This window comes from Nilaparvata lugens, chromosome 11 (assembly GCF_014356525.2).
Source record: "Nilaparvata lugens isolate BPH chromosome 11, ASM1435652v1, whole genome shotgun sequence".
Lineage (NCBI taxonomy): Eukaryota > Metazoa > Arthropoda > Insecta > Hemiptera > Delphacidae > Nilaparvata > Nilaparvata lugens.
Window position 1 is genome coordinate 31,954,051 of NC_052514.1, and position 24,159 is coordinate 31,978,209.

The 24,159-nt window shown below is 31.6% G+C and overlaps 2 protein-coding genes across 7 annotated transcripts in view; both read left to right on the forward strand.

The window, feature by feature from the left end:
- LOC111058948 (serine/arginine repetitive matrix protein 1) overlaps positions 1-9,327 on the forward strand; it is a 112,264-nt gene extending 102,937 nt beyond the window's left edge. For 5 of the 6 annotated variants that reach the window (XM_039438227.1, XM_039438226.1, XM_039438228.1 and 2 more), the window contains one exon: positions 2,511-5,879. In XM_039438227.1, the coding sequence (XP_039294161.1) occupies positions 2,511-2,973 (463 nt within the window). In that variant the 3' untranslated portion in view covers positions 2,974-5,879. Of the gene's footprint in view, positions 1-2,510; positions 5,880-7,379 lie in introns of those variants that run through there. The other variant, XM_039438232.1, reaches the window with a different exon arrangement.
- A 1,520-nt stretch (positions 9,328-10,847) lies between these two features.
- LOC111058168 (serine/threonine-protein kinase STE20-like) overlaps positions 10,848-24,159 on the forward strand; it is a 208,959-nt gene continuing 195,647 nt past the window's right edge. Inside the window, exon 1 of the mRNA XM_039438234.1 lies at positions 10,848-11,299. Within this exon, the coding sequence (XP_039294168.1) occupies positions 11,209-11,299 (91 nt within the window). The 5' untranslated portion in view covers positions 10,848-11,208. The remainder of the gene's footprint in view (positions 11,300-24,159) is intronic.

Genomic DNA, 24,159 nt, shown 5'->3' on the forward strand with positions numbered 1-24,159 from the left:
CATTCATTCATTAATCATCTTGTTCATCTTGATGTGCTTAATGTGCCCTTCGCATGCAGCTTAATGTTATGCACAGTGTTGTGTACTATATGTGAATACTAAACTATCTTCTGTATATCCTTCAGTGCATCTTCAATGTATCCACTAAGTAATTAGAAATCAACAGACCTGCTTATTCGATGTGAGCTTCTAAATGTGCTTCTTTGCCTTTCTGTCTCCCTTCCGTCCATTGTATTTGTATTCGGCTTCTTCTCCTTATTTACCACCATAAACTTTCTTCCCCTTGTACATTTACTTCTACATTTTCCTCTCTACAAATATGAAACTGAACGATTTATTGCCTCAATAGCCCTTGTTATACTGTAAGGTTCTTGAGTTTAAATTTTAACTACGGTACTCTTCAACTCTGTTCAAGAATAAATAATAATTTTTGAAGACAATACTAGTCTAGCTTATCAATCCAAAATAGTACGAGTTACGTTAATATTATACCTTCATTGGAGGACTATATTATGAAGATAATATTATGCTTGAATAATTTTGTCAACTCACTCATATTTGGTTAAAACTGATGACTAGGGAAACTTAATGTGATTTGAAATGTACCTTAGAAATTAATATTATGTGATAAAAGTCACTTGAGGACATGGTGCTTGAAATATAAGGTTATATTTTAGAAAACAATGTTGGGTATTATTCAGAGGATCAAAATTTTTATTGGTTTGAATGTAATTCAATCATCTATTTGGCATGAATCTGGCACTTTTCATTAAACTTCATTATTAAGAACGAAATTGGCTAAAATGTTGACAAACAGAACGATTTCAAATAAATTGAGGTATTATTAATTTGGTTTTTCAATGCACAATTAAGATATATGTAGAAGTGAGGCATGTAGTTTGAACTTTTTTATTATATTATGAATGTTTAATTACTGATGATTGTTAGTTCAAACTATTGAGAACTTTTTGGAAAATTGAAAATATTATAAAGTTTGGTTCTCTTTTTGTAGTGGTTAAGGCAATATTGTAGTAGATATCCATATTGAATTGAACGACTTTGAGCAAGCACTTCTTTGAGATCGAAAAATTGTTTCAGGTTTTTTATTTCGAATGATAACGTTTTAACAACCGAAATTGGTACTTTGATTTTAGATTGATTGTTGTGACATTTTCTTACTCAAGTTTGTTTATTATCAGAGAGTGGATTATTATAGGCTATATTGTATATGTCGTACTTGAATTATTCTAGTAAATTTCTTGAAAACAACTACCTATATTATGTGTTTTCAAACTTGGAATTCATCACGGTCTAATTTTATAAACATGTGTTAGCTCTTAAAATTTGGACAAAGATTATGATGAATGCGAAAACGTTTGTCCTTTACCATGCGCAGTTACTGAAAAAAAAATATTATGAAGATGAGAATTTTCTAAATCTCTTATTACTTCAAAAATTTCGTTTTTCAAAAACATTGATTCAGTTTCCTCTGAAACATGTAATCTTTATGAGGGTTACATTATAACTACTGTTTGGATTTGATATATACAATAGGCTACAGAGGGTTTTTCATACCTTATATGTTCAACGTTTTCTATGGATAACTTCCAATTTCTATTTGTAACAAAACTCATTTACAACACTTTATTGTAATTTAGCTGGCATGATAGAGTCCTATTGTCTGCTGATACCAATGGTCACACAAAGTTGTATGACTCCTTGAAATACTGTCTGAGTATTAGTCCTTCTACTTTTTCGGTTGCCTCGATAGATAGTCACTGGTCAATCAAGATTTTGTGTGACAAACAATTTAGGTGTGGCCAACAAATATCATCAAGGCTGTATTTCTCGCATCTGCTGGTCTCAAATTAAATTACTCCAGACTCTTAAGATATGTCACAGTAGTGTGTGATACCACAATGTAGCCTATATTATAAATAGGATTGAAACTTAGACTACAATATGAGCTTACTCTCATTGAGGTAAAATTCCACAACATCTCTCTTCATAGTGTAAATTTTACTCTCATTGGTCATTTTTTCTTATGTAGCTTACTTCTACCATGACTAACATAGCCAGAACTTCCCAATTTATACATTTTTTGAGTACCGTACCTTGGCGAAATCATAAGTGCCTTATATGATTCTGGAATTCTACTCCACATTACCAATTTATTCTTCTGAAATATATTATTTTTGGCTAGAATATTCAGATGAGCTAACTAGCACATTGGCCAATGTTTGTCATGGACAAGCAGGGAAAATTTCCAGACTTCTGTGATATTTTCTATCTATTCTTAATAGCTTTGCTTCAAAGTTAAAGTGCATCTGAAGAGTGTCACTCTCTTGTAATTGCTCTCAAATAAAAAACTATTAGTGGCTACAAAGGTAGGAGATGAGTGCTGAAATATACAAACAAAGAAACCAATTTTTATAAGCTGTTAGATACTCATGATAAGTGCTGTAAGATACAAGTGTTCTAGTGCAAAATTGGCCACTTGACAATTTCAGGACCGACTCAATAAAAAGTGAAAGCCGCTCAAGGAGTCCAAGCAGTGGCAAGTCACGAGTAAGGACACCAGCCAGAGCTCCCCCCACCCCGCCTCCCAGTCCACCCCCACTCCCGCCCCGCGCCACAGCTGCCTGGGTCAGTTTTGAGGAGGTTCCTGAGCGCCGGAGGCCACCCAAACGCATCACCACTCTCCCCTCGTCAGCTCCCCCCTCGGGGCACACGCATGCGCACACAGTGCTCAGCTATGTCAATCCGGAAGAGTGCAGTTGTGAGTGCCATGACGTCACGCATTCTGGTCCTCCGAGCCGGACGGGCAGTCGGTGTCATGACATCACTCATACAATGACGTCATCTGGCAAGGGTGGCAGTTGTAGTGCAGGTACTCCACGTCACCGGCCTGATTTGCCTGGTGTTGAAACGCTGCGACGTGACAAATCAAAAACAAGAAATTATAGGACATAAAATTGAATTTAGGATGCAATTGAGATGAGTGAGTACGGTAGGCCTAGTGGTTTGGAGTGTTGAAGTTTTAGGTTTCATACAAAATTATGAGAATCTTTAACATATACATAGTGAAACTATTTATCCATTCTATGAATGGATATAATGATGAATCAACCACCTATAAACTATACAACATGTGAAGAGTTATTGGCAATACCCTTGCTTTTCTCTCAAATGTATAACTACAATAATATACTATAAAAATATTATTTTTTGTGTATAAATCTGGAAATTTTGCTGTATAATAAAAAATAATACATCCTTTTCAATCTGTATAATGTTATATCTCACTGACTCATATCATTTTAATATTGTATACCAATACCATTATCTTTGCAGTATGTACTATAATATAGTAGTGTATAATTTCAACAACCATAGTCCAGTGTCCAGCTTCATCACATTTCAGGTGGATTATTGTAAAGCTACAATGAGTTCTTCAATTCAATCCCCAACCATCAGGCCTACTAAATTTCTCTATTTTTAAGTAAAATTTATCCATAAGGTGATTATTACCGCCTCTTGCAATTTCCACTACAGACTGTTATTATTGAAGAGAATTGCTATTACATATGTGCTTTCAAGACAAATAAACTGAAATAATCAATTGAATGGATGTTTATATTAATAAATTCAAATCTCAAAAATTTTCATTCATTATATTGGTGTGTTCAAATTCGAGTATGTAATATTCCCCTAACAATAAAGTAATGGCTACATTACTTTATTAATGTGTTTATCACTGATAAATGTAAATCTGTGTTATGCATTGTATAGAAAATAATCATGACTTAATAATATTTCGAAGATTATAATATTTAAATGAAGTTTAAGGATTCCATTCAACTGTTCGGTTGAGGTTGTTCATCTGTAGGTTACATTAGATAAGCGCTAAATAGTTTCAATAATAATTTTAATAAAATAAGGCTGATGATGCATTTTTGTAATAAATTAGAGCATTATTGTTGTTAGAATATTCAAATCCCCTTACTTCAATAATAGTAATAATTTTATTGATCATTACAAAATGGTTCACATAACTTATAATATAGGTAGACTTAATAAATTCTAATCAAATACGAGTTAAAAATAAGTTTGTGAATAGTAAAATAGAATGAGTTTTGACCTTCAATCTTGTGAGACATCAGAGTAATATTTTTGTTCATTGTTAGGAACATTCAATATCAGATAATTGACTTATTTTGCATTGTTCTATGATCTCGTGTGATTTTGAATGAAAAATCATTCAATGTGGATGAACTAGCTTCATAAAATATTAAAAAGGTGGTTATACATTTTGAAATTTCGATTAAAATGAAGATTCGAGTAACATAATAATAAAAGTTGAGAAATATTTTTCTCTAAAAACTAATAACTAATGTATATTTCATAAAACCTATCATAGATATTTCAATTTTGATTCAAATGAGATTTTTAAAACGTCATACCGATAAATCTAAATGATTTCATTCCGAATGGTAGAATGCTACTTCATATTTTTAATATTCTTGCAATTCTCCCAATTGATCACTTTTATTACCGTACAGTTTTTTATGTACAGTATATTAACATTTCAAAATTCCCAATTAATTTTTGAAAAGTACAGTAGACATACGATATTTCGTTTGATAGAGCATGATTGACATGTTTATCATGTCTGAGTACATCATACTCGACCCTTTTCTGCAAGAGCCTCAGAATTTGAGATTATTTTTCTCAATCAATGAATTTCAACTCACCTTTTTCACATTATTCCAATTTCTACCTTTATGAGGTATAAGCTGTTACAGAAATGAATCCGTGTCATTACTTGAAGTGCCTTGTTTATCAATAATTTACTAGTGAAGTAACTTTACTTGTATAGTGAGCAATACATGTATAGTTCTTCATTACCATTAATAATAATGGAGATAATCTCTAGTAAAAATTTGAAAACATACGTTTTCTCAATTCCTGTTTAGTTATCTCTTCAGAAGATACCTTATCCACTGACCTTGACAAATAAACAGCAATAATTAGGCAAAAAATATAATCGAAAAGTTGGTAACCCGCTTACAAGTAGGCTATAATGCTGGATAAGAGAAGTTCAGAATGAAATAAATGTATGTGAAAGTAATTAATTATCTTTTCCATATAGATAATTATAGATTTGCTTACAACTTATTTTATGTCATCCACAATTGATTCATTTTTTAGATAACTTACTGCTCATATCTTCAACTTATCAGCATTGAAGTATTCGTGAGAATAATGAACTGAACCGTTATTAATTGTTATAAGTTGAGTATTTATGAGATTGGTTGTGTTTTAGACGTTAATATAGCTTGCAATCAGTATCTTGCCTTTAAGTATAAAATGTGTTTAGACCTCGAAATAGCTTACCTTGAACCATTTATGTTTACTGTTGTTTACTTAATTTTCCGATGAGTGACTACTGACTATAGCTGCCTATTTCTGTTATATTTTGCATTCAACCTTCTGTTTGTGATGTATCCTTGATTACCCCTTTCTCATTAGTTACCACCCCTTCAACTGTTGCTAATTTGAACCACTTTCCCATTCTACTAAAAAAAGTAGTTACCCTAGATAACTTCTTAGTATCCATTTCTGTGTAGAATGTCTGTCTGTCTAAATCATATTAAAAATGTAAATAACACGCTCAATATCTTCATTTCTCATGTTGTCTTGTGCTATAATAGCTAATAATAATCTTGAAAAGTCAATGCATCTTATTGAATAATACATAATTAATAATTTTATAATGTTCATCAACTAAACTGACAATCATTAATTTGAAAATACTTGTTTAATGAATTGAATTTGAGGAACAAAATATTTCTCAAAATATGGGTCACTATTTGTAACACGTAAATACCACAGAATCAGCGGTAAGGATTACCCATTTACTTACCTTTGCACTGAAGCTGAGTTTTATTGGACATGTGTAATCATAATATTGTAATCTCATGAAAGGTATGTATGTATGCATTCAATTTTATGTAAACTTGCGAACTATTGTCATTGAGAGTATGTTTTTCTGCTCAAATTAATTTGAATAATGATTTAGTTCATCATTGATTTTTGAGAGGGCATGAAGCAGTTTTTATGATAATTCTCTATGAATTATTATTTTTATAGTTGATTGATATAAATAAAGTTTGTTCAACTACATTATCACGAGGTAAATTGTAATGTTTAGAAAATTACAGTCAACAAAGTTTTCAAAAGATGAATTGTCTCGGCATTCAAATAAATATCTATAATATTACTGAACATTCTCAAAATGCTAATAGGATTTAAATTGTTTTAAATAATTACAATTTATAGAAAAATGAAAATATCTCTGTATTCACATCAATTTATCATGCTTACAATAACAATTAATAGAAAAATGAAATTATCTCTGAATTTGAATCAATTTCTCATGCTCTCATAATCATGCTTAACCATCATGCTTTCATGTTTGTATTCATAAACTGTATTTTGGCTGATTCTGCAGTAGCCTACATAGGTAACTATTCATATCCAAAGACTCATGCTGTTGAGTTAAGTTTTGATTTTTTTCTAGAGATGGAACAGTAACGTTGTGAATTTAATTCATACAGGACTAATATCTTTTTAAGAAGTCCATAATGTGATAATAGTAAAAATAATATTGTTTTTAATACTAACTTATATAAACATGACTGATTGAATAATTGAATTGAATTAAATTATAATCATTTTTATTTTCAAAATATAGCATTTTCTTGAAATTTCTTATTATTTCATCCCTTAATTGGGTTTCAATTTTGAATTTTAAACAAATATAAACTGGCAGTCACGATTATTTTTGAATTGTTTGTGAAATTTAAAAAAAATAATTTCATTTCTTGATTACTAATGATTATTTATATTTTCAAGACAAATTCTCCCGACTTCCACGTTATAGGCATGATTGCCTGTTCCGGTCTTTAAAATAGCCTTGACATTAAAATTTATAAGACAACATTTCAAGACAAATTCATGCATTAATCTGGATTTTCCATCTGCTGAAATTGTTTCACCCATGCATGGTGTTTGCAGCAAGCTTTAATTTAATTGTACAGTATAGAAATGTCAACTGCAATATACATATTTTAATAAGCACTGAAATGCTGTGTTATGGTTTGTATGATAATACGGTTCCATTTGTGCAATAAAATTATGAATATATTGATAGTAAATACCAATAATGATACTGTATGGTATGAAAAATAAAAGTCTGTCATTTAATGAGAAGTGGGAATTGAATGGTGTATCATAATATTCTATAGAGTCTATTTCTGATAAGCTTAAATCATACTTTCAATTGAATTTTAATTATATTTTGCTTCTTATTTCAGATAAAAAATTCAAAAGCTGCTTTACTCAACAAAATCTTATATACCTGAGGATGGAATTTTCAAAAAAACAAACTAATATTTGCCTCTAAATAATATTATCAGATAATATAATTCATAACTTTGTCGCCGTTTATACCGTAAAATTTTCAGAAATAATAATAATTATCTTTCCACATTTTTTAAATTTGAATTCTCGTTTAGAATTTGTATCACTACCGGTAATCCGCTGTTTGTATGTACGGTACACATTTATATACGAAATCTTTGAAATCGTGTTCACGTAATATAATTATATAAACTATTTGATCTCATATTATAGTAGTATGAATATTATCAACTCTTCGCCCACTTTTTGTTCATAACTTCTCAATATTGCTGATATTTGTTCTAATAATTCAATGAGTGAGCCTATAGGGGAAGTAATGGTGAAATTTTTAAAGTAAGTTGATAGAACATGGTATACAATAGAATATTGAGTGAAAGATGAGTGAGCATAAAAAAGTGAGCATATTATTTTACAATTTCGGGAGTTCACTTGAAATCAAGTGACGAACTGACATTTTTAATCCAGTAATATGGCTACCTATGAGGTCGTTAATCAGTTTGTTTGATGATAATATTTACTAGATTCCAATTTTTCTATGAAAATTCTTATTTTCTCTACCATTTACAAAGTGAAGAGATTGAAGTTATTTTTCTCGACTTCACTTTTAATTTTCTCAAGGATTTTATTTTAAATATATAATATTCCCTTTTATTCAAATTCTATGTCGAAATGTAGAACATTTCAATCAAGTCCTAGATATTTTCTAGAAGTATTTATCAACTTTTTGAACGTGAAACCTTCATATTCACAGAGACTTGAAGACTCTTCTATCCATAGAGACGTTGAATTCTTCATATTCTTCCTTCTTCAGGAGGAAAATTAAATCTTGATGATGAAATGTAATGATCATTCATTTCACAGTAAGAAAGAATGTTATGAGATATTGTAGAGATCAAGCAAAGCTACCAGTAAAGGCTAGAACGCTTCACGGCAATATTAATGCTTTTAGAAGCTGATTGATAATTCAAAAATATTTTGTATACTGTAATCCAGCTTTTAGGAGCTGATTGTTAATTTAAAAAATAATAAAATGTTTTAGATTCTATACATTGTTACACAAATATTTAGAGAATAATATTCATTATTGAAATTCAATCTTTTTTCAAATTCACAACCTGGTAAAATGTGATTTTTTACCACTTACCACTTTATTATTCTAATATTAGACTGTCATGCTCATTCTTTGGAACTGTCTGGGGAAACCGTACTATAGAATATTTATTTATTTCTCATTGACACTCTTTTCAATCATGAAGTACTTTATAAAAATTGCATTATAAAATTTTTCCAAAAATGATATTGATAAGTTACAGACCTGTAGATTAACAATTAATATCTCTAATATTTCCAGAATTATTTATGTGTGAATGGATATTGGGTTCAACATTGTTTAATTTACGAGATGTTATACTGAAAAGTTTAGATTGCTAATAATCAACCTTATAGAATAGGCTAGCTCGTATTAGGGACAATTATAGATAAGTTTTCAAATTGTTATCTTTAAGCAATTTATCAAACTAATTGTGAATTTTTCAAAACACTACTCAATCCAAATAAAAATAATCAATCTTTATTGAATGAATTGCAGCCTCCAATTGAATGAACTGTATTAAATAGGTTTTCTCAAATAATAATACTTCATTTAGTGACCGTATTTGTTATATCTGTTAACCAGTGTGATCGTTATTAAGAAAATAATAATTATTATTATGAATACTATGAAATGCATATTTATCTTACTAGAATATTTTTATATTTTTGTTGTTGAATAATACTATTATTTTATAAATGTTTGAATAATCTAAAACTGTTGCAACAATGAAATAAATACAAACCTTTTCTAAAACATGTTTTTATTATCGCCAATGGAATATGGAAATCATAACTGCATGAATTAAGGTAAAGATAATATTATGAAAATATACGAATTGTAATTCATCAAATCAAATACATTCGAGGAAAGAATCATTATTCTACTGAGAAATGAGGTATTCTTCGAAGATTTTAATTAATCATGTGAGGGAAATAAACAAAAATTTGAAAATGTAGGTAATATATTTCTAAAATAAAAGAACCCAAAGTACAGTTATGAAAATGACTTGGATGTGTAGTTAGACATTGCCTCATGGCTAATCTAAAATAAATTAGGTACGGTAGTGTGATTTTTTCAATAAGATAATGTTAATTGAATTGTTTAATGCACCAAAAATATATTGGGTTATTATTCACGGTATGAGAAAAAGAGTAGAAAAATACAGAGGTGATAAAAATCTTGCAAGATCCTTTATAGTGATTTGCGGTTTATCACATCTCACAAGATGCCAGAATGAGGGTAAGAATCCTTTCTATGATACGTAATAATTCGATTATTAGCTGAACTTGAATGAGGAATTACGATAACGGTAATTACATGGCAATAAAGAGAAAAAATGATTTTGGGATAATTTATAGACCTACGGATACCTCAGTTGGAGAGGTGAATTAATTTAAAAAATATTCAACTCTCCTTCGTATGTTTATGAAATAGTCGTTTGCAGCAGGCTATTAACAGACCTATCGTTTGCAGCCTCAAAAAAGTAATCCTTTCAATATATGAGTATGGTAATCTACTATGAAAAAGTAAAGTCAGATTGATTAAATTGGTAGTTCACATACTGAAAAACACCAATCAACTTTCTGTATAGTGTCACTTAGAACTACAGTACTGTATAGCCTATGTTTTCTATTTTTGATGATTTGATATCTTGTTACAACATTCTATCCAACAAGTTAAAATTCCAAAATGAAGTATGTTCATCTAATCAATTTTTGAAATAGTAGTGCATTAAATAGCTCTCTCTAATAAAATAGAGAAATATCAAACTATTACAACTTAGGTACTTTACAGTAGCTTATAACCTGTATTACAATATTACTGTAATCGGCTTCCAATTTGAACATTGGCGCTATAGTGAGGTCCACGTTATAATGACAGTATTTGATCAACTTTGGTTTTGCTATCCTTGTCTATCATTCGACAAAGCCGGTGTTTTTATCCTTTTCTAGGTCCACAACGATGCCAATTATGTTTTTGACAGTGTAGAAATATAATTAATTAATGCAAAGAATCGGCATTGCTTTTCTTCTATCTTTATCCACTGCCATTATAACGTGGACCTCACGTTATTTCAATCCCAAATAGTTCTGGAGTTCTCCACCAGACATCGCTACGGTATCCCCAGCTGATTTCGTCCAAAATTTGAATTCTGTTCAGCAAGTGGCGCTCCTAGCGAATGCAGAACGAACTACAGCAGTTCGTGTTTGCTCATGAATCGAGTGGTGGGGTTTCGAACAGAGCGTGTAGAATCTTGTCATTCTGATTTCAGATTTCAGTATCAGTTTTATCCTTACAACCGTACCCACGTGAGTTTTATCCGGTAAAATTTCATCGTGAACTTTGTACTACCGGCATTTATCCCAAACAAATGTCATTTTTAAATAAGTGTATTGGCACAATCTTTTAAAACTGTGAAACACTAGGGTTCAGTGAAACTTGTGATTAAAAACAAATTTTAGCAAAATGTAAACTATTCGTGGATAGTGTACAATATCTAACTCTAGTTTATTGAACTAAATTTAATATTTCGGTTTGTGGTTTGCAGTGTCTTTCTATAGTGTCATCGATACAATGATAAGATTTTCTGTCAATTACTCAAATGTTTCTTGTGAAGTGCTCTCAGTACAATGCTGGCAGTAGCTGTTTCTTGCTCACCTGTCATCTTTGTAATTGTCATCACACTGTCAACGGTAGCTGTGAATGGATTACCATTAGAAGGTAAGCTCATTAACATTATTCTAACTAGAAAAACTATTACAATAATTGCTAATTAGTATGATAGGACTGGCTACTTGACTAGAAAAGAAGCAAATGAATCTAAGGTGAATAAAATTTATAAAAAGAAAAAACAAATCTTAAAAGAACTTTAAAATCAAGAATTTTAAAACCAGTCTTTTAAAATTTGAAATGATGATTAATTTAGAATTAGGCTTACTGTATCAGTAAGAGGCCTACGTTATTTCTAAGAAATTTGTAAATTGTTATACAGGTCTAAGAAAATTTCAGTTGTATATAAACAATAGTTTTGACTGAGTGAAAGCAACTCTTAGAACTAGTTATGGAATCTTATAGTATATTCTCATGAATTTTAAATACTGTGCATCTAAGTCAATTGAAAAATACGATCAGGAACCGTGGTTTGTTGAAATTAGAATAGGAATTGTGATGAAATTATAGTCTACATTTTAATTATTACTTTCCCAGGCTCTGGTGGGAGTTCGATCATTTCCTTATTAACCAATCGGAAAGAGTTTCATATTATATTTCATAAAACAGAAAAACAAATTATAACTTACATGAGGAAAAAAAATAGTAGTATACTTCTATTCAGAGCATACAATCCAATTAGGGCACTATTGGGACACCAACAAAACATGTTTAATTTTAATGTAGTTGAGACGCCAGTAAAACATAAATAGTGTCCCCGCGCCAGCGGTGCCTGGGCTTGTACCCCAACAGCCGGGCGGAAATCAAATCCTGGTGTATCTAGTGTAATGACCACACAATAAGAAGTTAGTTCCTATATATAATGTCCCGTGACTCCCTTGGACACTTTTGGTGTCCTATTGTAATACGGGCATAAAATTGTTAATCGATTCAAAAATACAATTATTTATGTAGCCTACTGAACTGTATTTTCTGTTGAATTATAGGTACGGTACAACTGTATTTTATGATTAATGACATGCATGTATTGCAAATTATACATCAATACCACGTAGCCTACACAGAAAAATACAAAAAAATACAATCATCAATAATTAATTAGTGACCAATATTTTCAAGCGTCTTCTGTCTTTACTTTTGGAGCTTTTCTGCTAATACTGTAATCTATAAAATAAAGGAGAGAATTGTCTTACACATGGTTTGGATGGAAATTTACGAAAGACGCATCATCACGTCTGAACTACTGAACTGATTAACTTGCAATTTTACATGAAGATTCTGAATTTACCGACGATGGTCATATGCCTATTTTCATTGCTATTAATCAATTAATTCTAATTAAATAATAAGAACAAATTTATTCAATTTGGGATTCAAAGTTTACGCAAGTATAAAGCCCAACCAAAGAGGGCATCTCCAACTCCGTAGCTTAGTTGATTGTAGCGCGCGTGGTTCATGAATCAATAAGGTTGCGGGTTCCAGACCTATCAAACTCATTTTTTCTTGCTGGGAATTTCAAATCTTATCCAAGTAATTTTGAACAAAATAATAAATAATTATTTCACTTATAGTTGAGAAGTTGAAATTGTGGTAATTATTCATATTGAATGAAAAATACTATGAAATTGTCAAAAACCTCAGATTTATTGATATTTAGAAAGACCGGTTTCGGTTATTACACCATTGTCAATCTCTGATATACTGATTGTTTATCAAACCCAATGTTTTAAACAATCAGTTTATCAGAGATTGACAATGGTGTAATAACCGAAACCGGTCTTTCTAAGTATCAATAAATCTGTGGTTTTTGACAATTTCTTAGTATTTTTCATTCAAATAATTCTTTAATTTATTTTATGTTTCCTGGACATTAAGCCTATAGGAGATTGCATTATTTGACAACACCAAATTTTCCCCGGTGCAAAGCACGGGTTACCTGCGAATACAGTAATAATATTATTATGATTGTTGACGGTACAGTAACTATATAGCCATAATAGTTATAGTTACTATAGTTGACGGTAATAGTGTGAAACATAGTTAAAAACCAAGTTATATTTTTGTGGGTACAATCATAGAGAAACAATAGCGTAAGTAGATATCCCATGGTATAGGGAATTTATGTCGCATCTTTTACTGTCATCTCAAGCCGATTACTGTCGACTATTGTCAATTTTCACTGTTTTGTTGGGGCGATAGTGTATGAACGGCACAATTTGAGAGACTACCAGCGTCACACAGCTGCATAGGAAAGAAATACGTAAACTATCGGCTTGGGATAACAGTAAAAGTTGCGACATAAACGTCCTATACCATGGGATATCTACTCATGCTATCGTTTCTCTATGGTACAATACTGTCTGCTTGTAAGTTGCTTATCCAGTACAAAGTAGACTGAGGTGGCGCAATGCGATAAGAGAAAAGAAGTCCGGATTTGAAATACTTTTAGCCATATAAAGAAAGACTGAAAGAAATAGGTGAAAGTCGCCAAATCAGACAGTTGTCAGTGACAGAATGGAAGAAAGGCGCGTCTGCTGTCTTCTGTCTGCTTAGCAGCTGAAACCTACGAAAAGTTTCTCCACCACCCACCAGCAGCCGAATGCAACGGCTTGTCAGCAACAGTGTTGAATGGAGAGCATTCGTGTTATTTGAAAGCAGTGCTGACTGATTCAAGTGAATTTCCCTGAAAAAGCATTAAATAATTATTGTGTTCAATTGAACGAGGCTGGATTGATTTCTCTCTCAATCTCTAAACCTGATCCAGGTGTAGTTGAGATTTGAGATAACAGGATTTTCGCTTCACTTTTTACAGTTTATTTATTTACTATACCTCTTCACAATTCTTTATTCTATTATACGTTACTTTACATCATCATATTCATCATCTTACAAGGATTAGGCTATACCGGCATCCATTTCTTTCTTGGTCTTCCTATGCCTTTCTTTCCTTTGGGTTTGTACTCTCATGCTAATATTGGGAGCCTATTGGATGGCATTCTGAATAAATGAGTAGACCAATTTTCCCGATATTTCTTCAGAATATCCAATAAATTTCAACAGCTGTGCTTAGTGAGAGAAGTTGTGTGTATTTTTGGGTTTAAAATTTTATAAAATAAATTGATTAATTCAATATGAAGTGATAATTAAGTGTTATATTTAAATATAGTTTGGTGCTTTAATTTCTCTAAATTCAAAATGTTTAGCTTAGAGAAGCTGTGTGTATTTTTGGGTTCAAAATTTTATAAAATAAATTGATTAATTCAATATGAAGTGATAATTAAGTGTTAAATTTAAATATAGTTTGGTGTGTCAATTTCTCTAAATTCAAAATGTTTAGCTTATATATATTTTTGGACGAAAATTGAACTTGAACATTTTACAGTAGAAACATACGGTAACCTATTTTTTGGACATTTTATCAAAATTTGGGAATGGAATAGATTTGGGCCAAGCCTGTTGTTCCTTCCTAATCATATTTAGGCCTCTATGATTTGTTATTCTGTCCACAAATAAATGAATAAATAAATAGCGGTTCTACATTCAATTCAGCTCTTATGTTGACATTCCTTATTTTATCCAGTCTACTACAACCTTTGACCGCTCGTAAAAATCTCATTTCAGCAGCTTGTATACGAGATGCAGTTTGTCTGTTTAAAACCCATTCCTCGTTACCGTACTATGCTATTAACGGTATTGCCATTGTTCTGTAAAACAATGTAAAAAATAATGGAACATCAAATTCAACGAATAAATTATATTTTACTATTATAAAAATACCTAGTATCACTATAGCAACAAATTAAGAATTACAAATGTTACAAATACTCATTTATTCAATTACACAATTAATTAAATATACTTTTTTAAATAAATTCAATATTAAACACTTCTTTATCGCCCTATTTATTCTTTAACAAATTAACAGCTATTTTATGAGAGAATAGAAATGCGTAGAATGCTAGCTACATTTCAATATTATTTATAAAATACAGCTTCTTGCACTCATGAATACAGGCTCTTCCAATCTAATTCACTTATCTCTCTACAATTTTCTGGATCCCAATCTGAAATACTGTCTATGTTTCTGGCTATATGGCAATAGAGGATAAGACATCGACGATATAGTATTTAATTATTAGTATTAAACGAAAATCCAAGTTAAATTCTGTAATTCACCCCGAAGACTTCTGCTACTGCAAATATTGACAACAGGGTAAACAGCTAGATGGAAATTCGATGAGAACTACTATTCAAAAATTATTTATCAACCCGTGAATCGTACCCAGTACCTCCTAATTGCAATATCTCAGTAATTTCCCATCTGTATATAGTATTTTTCTACGTCTTCTCTGTTCCCTTTTGCTCTTCTTTCGTTTTCCTTCTGTTGGGTTTGCTTCTTTTTTTATCTCTTGCGAGCTCTTTTAACATTTTCCAATAGATTTCCATTCTCTGTTGCACGTTCTCCTTCTCCGTTCTCCATGTTCCTGTCCTCTTCATTTTCCTCTCCTCCAAGAAAGGTAATTCCTTTCTGTTCATCTTCACGTGCTATTACGATTTGATTACTGTATCTCAATGATGAATAATTTTATTCTTCTTTTCATAATATTCCCTCCATTATTTTTTCTGCAGTTATCAATAAAATTTCACCACTTTACATTTCAGCTCATGAAATTCATTATTGAACTCTTGAGTTTAAAAAAAAATACCAATAGCAGTATTTATTTTTCCAATTATGAAGTATACGTCAACAAAACAGTATCAAATGAAAATATTATCTTATCGTGAAAATTTGGCAGGAAAACTCTCATAAAATGGGTTTTTACAGTAGATATTTGAACAAGTTTCTCGTTTTCTGAAGTGGGTACTCAACAAAAATAACTCTAGCAGTTTACTACTATGAGCAGAGTGTAAATTACATAATTATCTCTTGAGTGGTTCAATCTGACAGCCGTGAAAGAGAAAAAGTCTTTCCACAAGCCACAATGATTCATTTGTTTCGGCCCAGTTGTCTTGTAGTATAACGCAAATATTTACTCAAGCATTTAAAGAAGAGGCTTTCATATAGAACAATGTTATGATAATAATTAATGTTTCACAAAATTAGATAATGCAGTGCTCTTCCCTCACACCAATCAAAATCTGCTATTTTCTTCTCATTTACGTCACCTTAATTCTCAATTTGCAATTTTCACGCGTATTTTACAAAACTGGAAATCCCAGAAAAGTATATATCTTTGAGTTATTAGTATTTCAATAATTTTGTAATAGTTGGCACTAACTTGATTATAACGTATTCAATTTATTATTATTATTAGTCGTAGAGCTCCCGAAGTGGAAGACGCTGAGTAAAATCATGATCATCGATTTCTATTAGACTTGGCGGTTTTCTTGTTCGCCCACCAGCTTTTCATTCTCTGAGAAAATGCAGCTTTTCTTTCTTCACTCCATCTTGTGCCAACTCTTGGTGCTTTTATCTCTGGAATAATTTCCCATTTCCTCACTTTTGTTTTGAAATTATTTCTATTTTTAATTTCATCATCAGTAATGATATCTATATTCGTATTCTATTTATATTGTTTTCATTTATAGATTTTCACATTTACAGAGATTCACATTAAATATTTTCAGAAAGAAAATATTCTTCCTTCTTTACACAAAGACAATTTTTTCAAGCTTTGACTAGAAGAACTTAATATACAATAAAGCTAGCTCATAAAGCCATTTTTTATACATTGTTCAACACCATCACAAATTTTATTTACTTATTCCAATTGGTAATATCACTAAGTGTAAGAGAGGACCGACTGCGCGATTCTATTCGATATTGGTATCCCTCTCTCTAGTTTCCATCTGCTTTACATCTAGTTCCCCATCTTGGTGATCTAGTGATGGCAGTTTACCTGTACTGTCACTATTTTCACTTTTTTTCAAAACTCGAAGCTAGTTCACTATTATTCCATGACTTCTAGATGAAACCGGTGAAATAAATTTGAAATGTAAATCTCCATGCACAATGAGATCAAGACTTACAATCATTTACATATTGTTCGTAGTTCCACGTTCAGTGATCGTATTCTTCAACGCATTCTCCTGCTTCTATTCACAGTCAAACATGGAAAAGCTACAATGAATTCACTTTTAACTGCCAGCATTCGTTATAAATATCATCAATATCTACCATTAAATCATTGCTGTCACTTTAAAGTGAATCTCACTATAGCTTTTTCACGTTTGATTGTGAATAGAGCTGTCAGTATTGCTTATAAATAAGATCAATACCTCCTATGTAATCAGTGCTGACAGTTTTTAAGTGAATCCCACAAAAGGAGGTGTCTTCTGAGGCTGGCCTTAGATAATCCGACCGACCTATCCTTGGGAATCCATTTCACAAGGTACACACAGTGAGACTTCTCTAACAATGAACAATAGGCTTAATACTTCTTAACGATGCGAATATTGAACGAAGCACGGGATCACGGGATTCAGTTCTTAAAAAATAACTTGTACACGGTAGTACTAGTAGTAGGCTACTTATCCTTCTACTGTAGTTCTTTCTCTCTTCCTCCTCTTCGATTTTGGCGTATCACTGTCTTCGTCCACGAACACCTAGAAGTGAAACAATATTACTTCATGTTGCATTATTTATAAATGCTGGTAAAACAAGGACCTTGGAGATAATTTTCGTATTCTAGCTTCCTGAGAAACTAAAGGACTTTGGCGGTTTAAATGTTAAGTAGACTTGGAGTTTCTTCTGTTATCAGACAACAGAACGATCAGAGCTCCCGTCCTATTGGAAAAGTCTTGAAGAAAAGATAAAAAGTTCGTATTCAAAGTTATTGTTGGAGTGACCTATTTATTCCTTCTTGAAATACAGCCAGAGACAAATGTTCTAGGACAGTATCTTTACTGTATTATACAACGTTATAATATTAATAAATACACGAAATAATTTCTATAACGTTTCTTGAATTATCATTTTATTAAGTATGTGGAGTAATGATAAGTGTTGGATGATAAGTGCTGTGTTCTATTAAGTGTTGGAGTGAAGAGATTGAAATTTTCATCTTTCAATTAAATTAATTTATGTGTATCTTTTCCAGTGTATACAATATAAGTTTTCATACCAAAAGACCAAATCTAGACTGATAATTCCAATAATTCGAAGTCATTTGCTCACCGTGTGATGATAAAATGTAAATAAATTGCTTCAACTACGCCTACATTCACTGAAATTGTAATAGTACAATAGTCTCGAACATGGCTATCTATTGTCTATCTCATACAAATAATTTAAAAATAGGGCTCGACACACACATGAATCCCATGGAGTTGAAAAAAAACCGTGAGAGTGAATCAGCTAGAATAATAGGCAAAAATAGAGGATTTCTCTAATTGCAGGTGTCTTCGTTAAAATAGCCAAGGTTAAAACTATACGTAGATTCGCAATGTAGGTATAGTTTTGGATGAATATAGCTGCGAATAAGCCACCTCTATTCCATACAGTATGTACAGTGTAATATATATGTATTTATGTGTTCTATTCATCGTTACGGATGGCGATTTTCACCTTCACACAAACACCGAGTTTGTGGGAAAGAACACAGCTGGCCTAAAACACAAATACACAAAGGAAATCCAAGGATTTTCCTGGGAAAAAATTGAATAAATTGTAGGTTCTTTCCGTGTTGTTTGCGGGAAGATGGAAGCAGGCAAAAACGACAAGCCTGGCAAATGCCAATGTCTGTATCCTTTCTCAAGTAAGGAAGAGTCTGTCGATTTTTTTCATGTTTCCATTACATCTGTTGGGAAGATGCTTCGCGTTATATATTTCTATTGTGCTTGAAGTAGGATGTGCATCCTTTCGGTCAGACTGTCTGGTATGGAAGCATTGTGGAATTCTTTCCCGGAATTCGTGGATTCTCACTGGAAAAATGTACAATTCGAGTGCTATTTTCAACGTAACGTAACTTGGAATGGAATTCGTGTAATTATAAGAATACTTTAATGCAGTAGGACTGAGGATGTCACAGAGAGATGTTACGTTGAAAATGTCAGTTTATGTGTAAATTTACTTCTAATACTCATGGAAGCTTGTATTAATTAATACACTTGAGATTCGAACGATCAGGTCGATATGTAGATTGCAGCTCGCTATCGACCTTCTTTATCTATATTTATATCAATGACTTATATTATACTTGATACTTATATTTATATAAATGACTCCAAATGTTTTTATCATTACAATCTGTTTAGTGTTAACGTGACATCGAACGCGACTTACTCGTTTGTTTCATTTGTTTTGCATCTTTTAACATCTCTTGATCTATATCGTTTGATGTGAGATTTATTGAATATTATAGAAGGATTATGTTGAGTCATTCTTCAGTTTGAAGTAAAAGCAGGAAACGAATAGAGGTAAAATAAATTCAAGGAGACGTTTTGAGTTGGAGTCATGTCAGGGAGTCACGACTAAATTCTACTCCCAGTACTAGAGCAGTTCCATCTTTCTATTTGAAGTCCTTATTGCCTTTGACAAATCTTCTATCTATGATATCTATCATACTTCAGCGGTATGATGGAAAGTTTGGGTTTTTTATTTAAAGGATTGATTCGCAACAGGGTTCTTGAAGACGTAATCTTCAAATCCCCTTATATTATTTTGATAATAATGAAATGCTAAAGTGGTGTGAAACGCTCTGGAGATAAATTCTCGTATTTTCAGATTGCAATAAAAATTGTTACGTTTTGTAACGTTGCAATGAAAGGACAAATGAAGCATTTTGTAAAAATTCCCACTTAAAATCACAAACTATATTTGAAAATGAAGTCAAGTTGAATAGGCCTATCACATTCCTTGATAGTACGCATAAAGGAAAATGAATAAGTTTCCCAGCTAGTTCCTACAGTATTTAATGAGAAATTTATTGTAGAAGATTGGGAGAGAAACTCCCAAAAGTTGTAGGCTTATTATGTTGTTTCTCTCCCAATCATTGACATTTTTAATGGAATAATAACATTCAATATTTAATTCTCAACTAAACCTTCTCAACTTTCCATCTTGATCATCACACTCTTACCAAACCATCATAAACGGTAATAATTATTTGGCAATATTCTATACTGTATTGGTCAAAATACTTTTCTCTGGTTAGTATTTCTAAATTACCAATCTAATGTCAACAATATGCTAACCAGGAAAAAAGTATTTTGAACAATACAATTTTATATTGGTGGTTAACAGAATCGTCTCTGATTTCGGAATCGATAATTGAAATAATATTGGAGGTGGCATCTATTCAACACTAAATTGTTCCTTTACGATCCAAATCATTTTAGAATTGTTTCTCCAGAAAATAGAAATATCTGGAACAATCTGTACGACCTCTCCTCCCGCACTGTCGACTCAGAACTCGATCAATAACCGATACCGACCTAATCGATTGTGGATCGCGACCCAGCCCAATAGGAAACGAGATCTATTGGATAACAGCCAGCCAGCGTACAGCCGAGCGGGAAACAACTACTTATCTATTATCGTCACTGTTACGACTAAATAGCTAAATCTATCTATCTATAGCTGCTATAGTTCGAAGATCAGGTTGCGAAATAGATGAGAAAAAAGATTTCAAGATGGCGAGGAATAATTGGACATTCAGTCAATGGAACCGGCCCGCTTCTTACCACCAGACAATGCTCATGTTTCTCTACCAAATTTTTCAGTTTTTCTCCCTAAACTCTATCAATTTCTCCAGCTTTTCCACACCAGACACCTATTACACAACTCTAATAACTGCTATCAAATGATATAAGCTGATTGTAACGAGCCATATGGATCACTAGAGGTCGTGAGTTCATCAGGCTCTTCTACTAGAATACTGGATCGCCTGGTAAATTGGATGGATATTAGATGTTGATTGCTGCTCCTGAACTGGAATCAGAAAATTGGATTTATTCCCTTTCTCATTCCTGAATTCTCAGACTGTCTTAAATTGGTTGTTATGTGTGATGGTGATGTCCAAGTATGTCTGTTCATAGACGTAACGTTAGAATCTGTGGTCTGATTTTATTCAAGAGTTCAAGAAGGTAATACTGGAGTGGATCAGTATTGTAACGTTTGAACGTATATTTCATAACGTCCACAGACGTTACAGTAAGTTTGAATATGTGATCTCATTTTATTCAAGAGTTGAAGAAGAGAATACTGAAGTGGATCTATATTGTTGTTTGGCGTATATATAATGTTACAGTATTGTCATAATGTTTTTGGTTTTGTTAGAATGATCGTTTCTGATTGGCTCAAAAAGCGAAAAATTTAAAATTCTCTAGTGTTATCTTTGCTAAACTATACTTCAGTTATCTATACACAGTGTAAAGCAATTCCAAACAAACCAGTCGTAGAGGATGCGTTTATGTACACAGTACTAAATTGTTCGAGTATTGATTACCAAGTAATTTTTGATGGTGAAAATTAAAAAAAAATGTCAATAAAAAATTGGAATTTGTCATGTAAGTGATATCATTGAATGAAACTTGATTTGATTTGATTTTAGCTTACCTGAACTTTACAGCTAATCTGTAACGGTTCGTTTCTCAAAGCATTTACTTGGGTAGACTTTGTTATTACTTGAAACAACCTCCGGGAATGGAAACTGATCTTCACTGTGAATAAATAATTACTTCTGATCTTCTCAATGGAAACCTCATATTGGCATTGGTTAAGTGCAGGCAGTATATTAAAACCTTTTCATTGTATTCCATTAAGTTTCAAGCTCAATCGTCCGGATTTCATGAGTAATTTTCTCGCTAGAAGCAGAGAAAACTTCTATAATATGCTGTATTCTGTGCTAGAAGGTATTCAACAGTTCTAAATTTAGTAAATTTTATTCTGCTCATTGAAACATACAAACTTCATTTATTTGATTTATATTTTTGGTTCAAATCTACTTGGTGTCATATATCAAGCTGGTAGATTGATCTTGGATACAAGTTTTTCTATCCCATGTTACTATAATAACGAAAAAATTCTCCTTATTATCATCTAATCAGATAAATTGATTGTCAGATTAGTATTCCATCGGAAAGGCATGGCCCAATTTTTTCAACTCGTGCAACGAACAATAGTAATTTAATACTATCAGCAATCTATCATTCACGTGCACTTTCCAACTCTCACGCCACAATTTTTTCAGTGATCTTTATTCGAAATATGGTCAGAGATTTCGTCTAGTTACCGAATTTAATTGCTAGTTTTTTCTCCAAGCTAGTCTTGTACAAGTATCCCAGCAGTAATTAAATTTCATTCAGTATTTGAGCACTGCAAAAGAAAGTTTACTGTCAGTTACAATCCAGAGCAAGGTATCTAGAATTATAGGTACCTATTCTAGGTACATTGATCTATACTCACTGTTACCATCGTTTTATCATATCATCAACGTATTGTTGATTTGCGAATTAATTTTTTCAAATGACGGGAAAATTTATTTTTCAATTATTGAATTCTTAAAACCCAGTTGCACAAAAGCCGGTTAAATTTTAACCGTGATTAATTTCACAAGAACCAATCAGAGAAGGCTTTTTTAAAAAGACGGCTTCTCTGATTGGTTCTCGTGGAATTAATCACGGTTAAAATTTAACCGACGTACGTGCAACCTGCACTAAGTGTTTCCAACTCCCATTCTACGTGTTTGGAGTAGGTACCTTAGGTATATTCAAAGTACTTTGGTCATTGATCATAAAAACTGTAGAGCCATTGAATTATGATTATTGCAACCATATCTATGATATGAAATAATAATTATTGTAAACTATAAAAATGGATTAAACTCTATGATCAATTTGTTCGAAATTATAAGGAAATTAACCTGAAAGAAATAACCTGTGATTTCCGGTAATCATGTATTATTTACACTTGCTCCCTTTGAATATAACTTTTTTGTTACAGTCGATTGATTATTTTAATCCGTAGAAAGTTACAGTTGGAGAAAATCGTCCAATTTCAGCTGTAAAACTCACCTTTTCCAATTATTTCAACGTTAATTTGTGGAAACGTCAGAAGTTTTTACTTTCAAATACGTACAACTGTTTCCCAAACAAGCAATAATTGCTACTATTGTTTGAAGTATCAATTTTTATAGTATTGTACCATTCATTTTCAGTTCAATAATAATTGTAAGTCGTAAACAGGGTTGTTACAAAGTCGTTACTATTTGAAACAATTCCTATTTAGCGAGATTCTCAACGAGACTGCGCTTTAAAATAATATATAGATTGGAAATAGAATAACAGTTTGAAATGGATAAAAATTTAAATTTGTACAGTTTTTTAGTAGGCTGGAGCAACGAATTTATTCTTATCAAAATTTGCTATAACTGATAATCTATTATAGTTATTACTGTATAAATACTGTAATAGGAGAATGCTGAAGTGATGCAAGTACAATTCCAATAATACAAAATTTAATTGGAATTTTATTACAAAATTGTAATTGTTTCCTGATTATAGGTATTTTTCATTATATCCAAATTATTCTAATGAAATCAATTTGATTTACATTTTCAACGTTTCCCCTCCTCTTAAAATGTCTTTATTTCACACTTATTGTTCTTTGATAATATATTACTATACAACTATCACCATTTAATTGAAATAAATCGTTACAATTGATAATTATTGTATTAATATTATTCTGTGATGATTTGTCCACATTTGGATTTTTTTTTATAATACAAAGTTGAAATCACGTAAAGGAAGTTTGGAGTTTACGCACAGAAAAAAATTTCATACTACACGTACTTATCTATCAATAAATGTGTGCTCATCTATTTCATTATCCATGACGAACTTCAAGTAATAATCCGTTTTTGATCTATTTTTAACGATACTACAGTCTAATAACTAATATTTTCAAT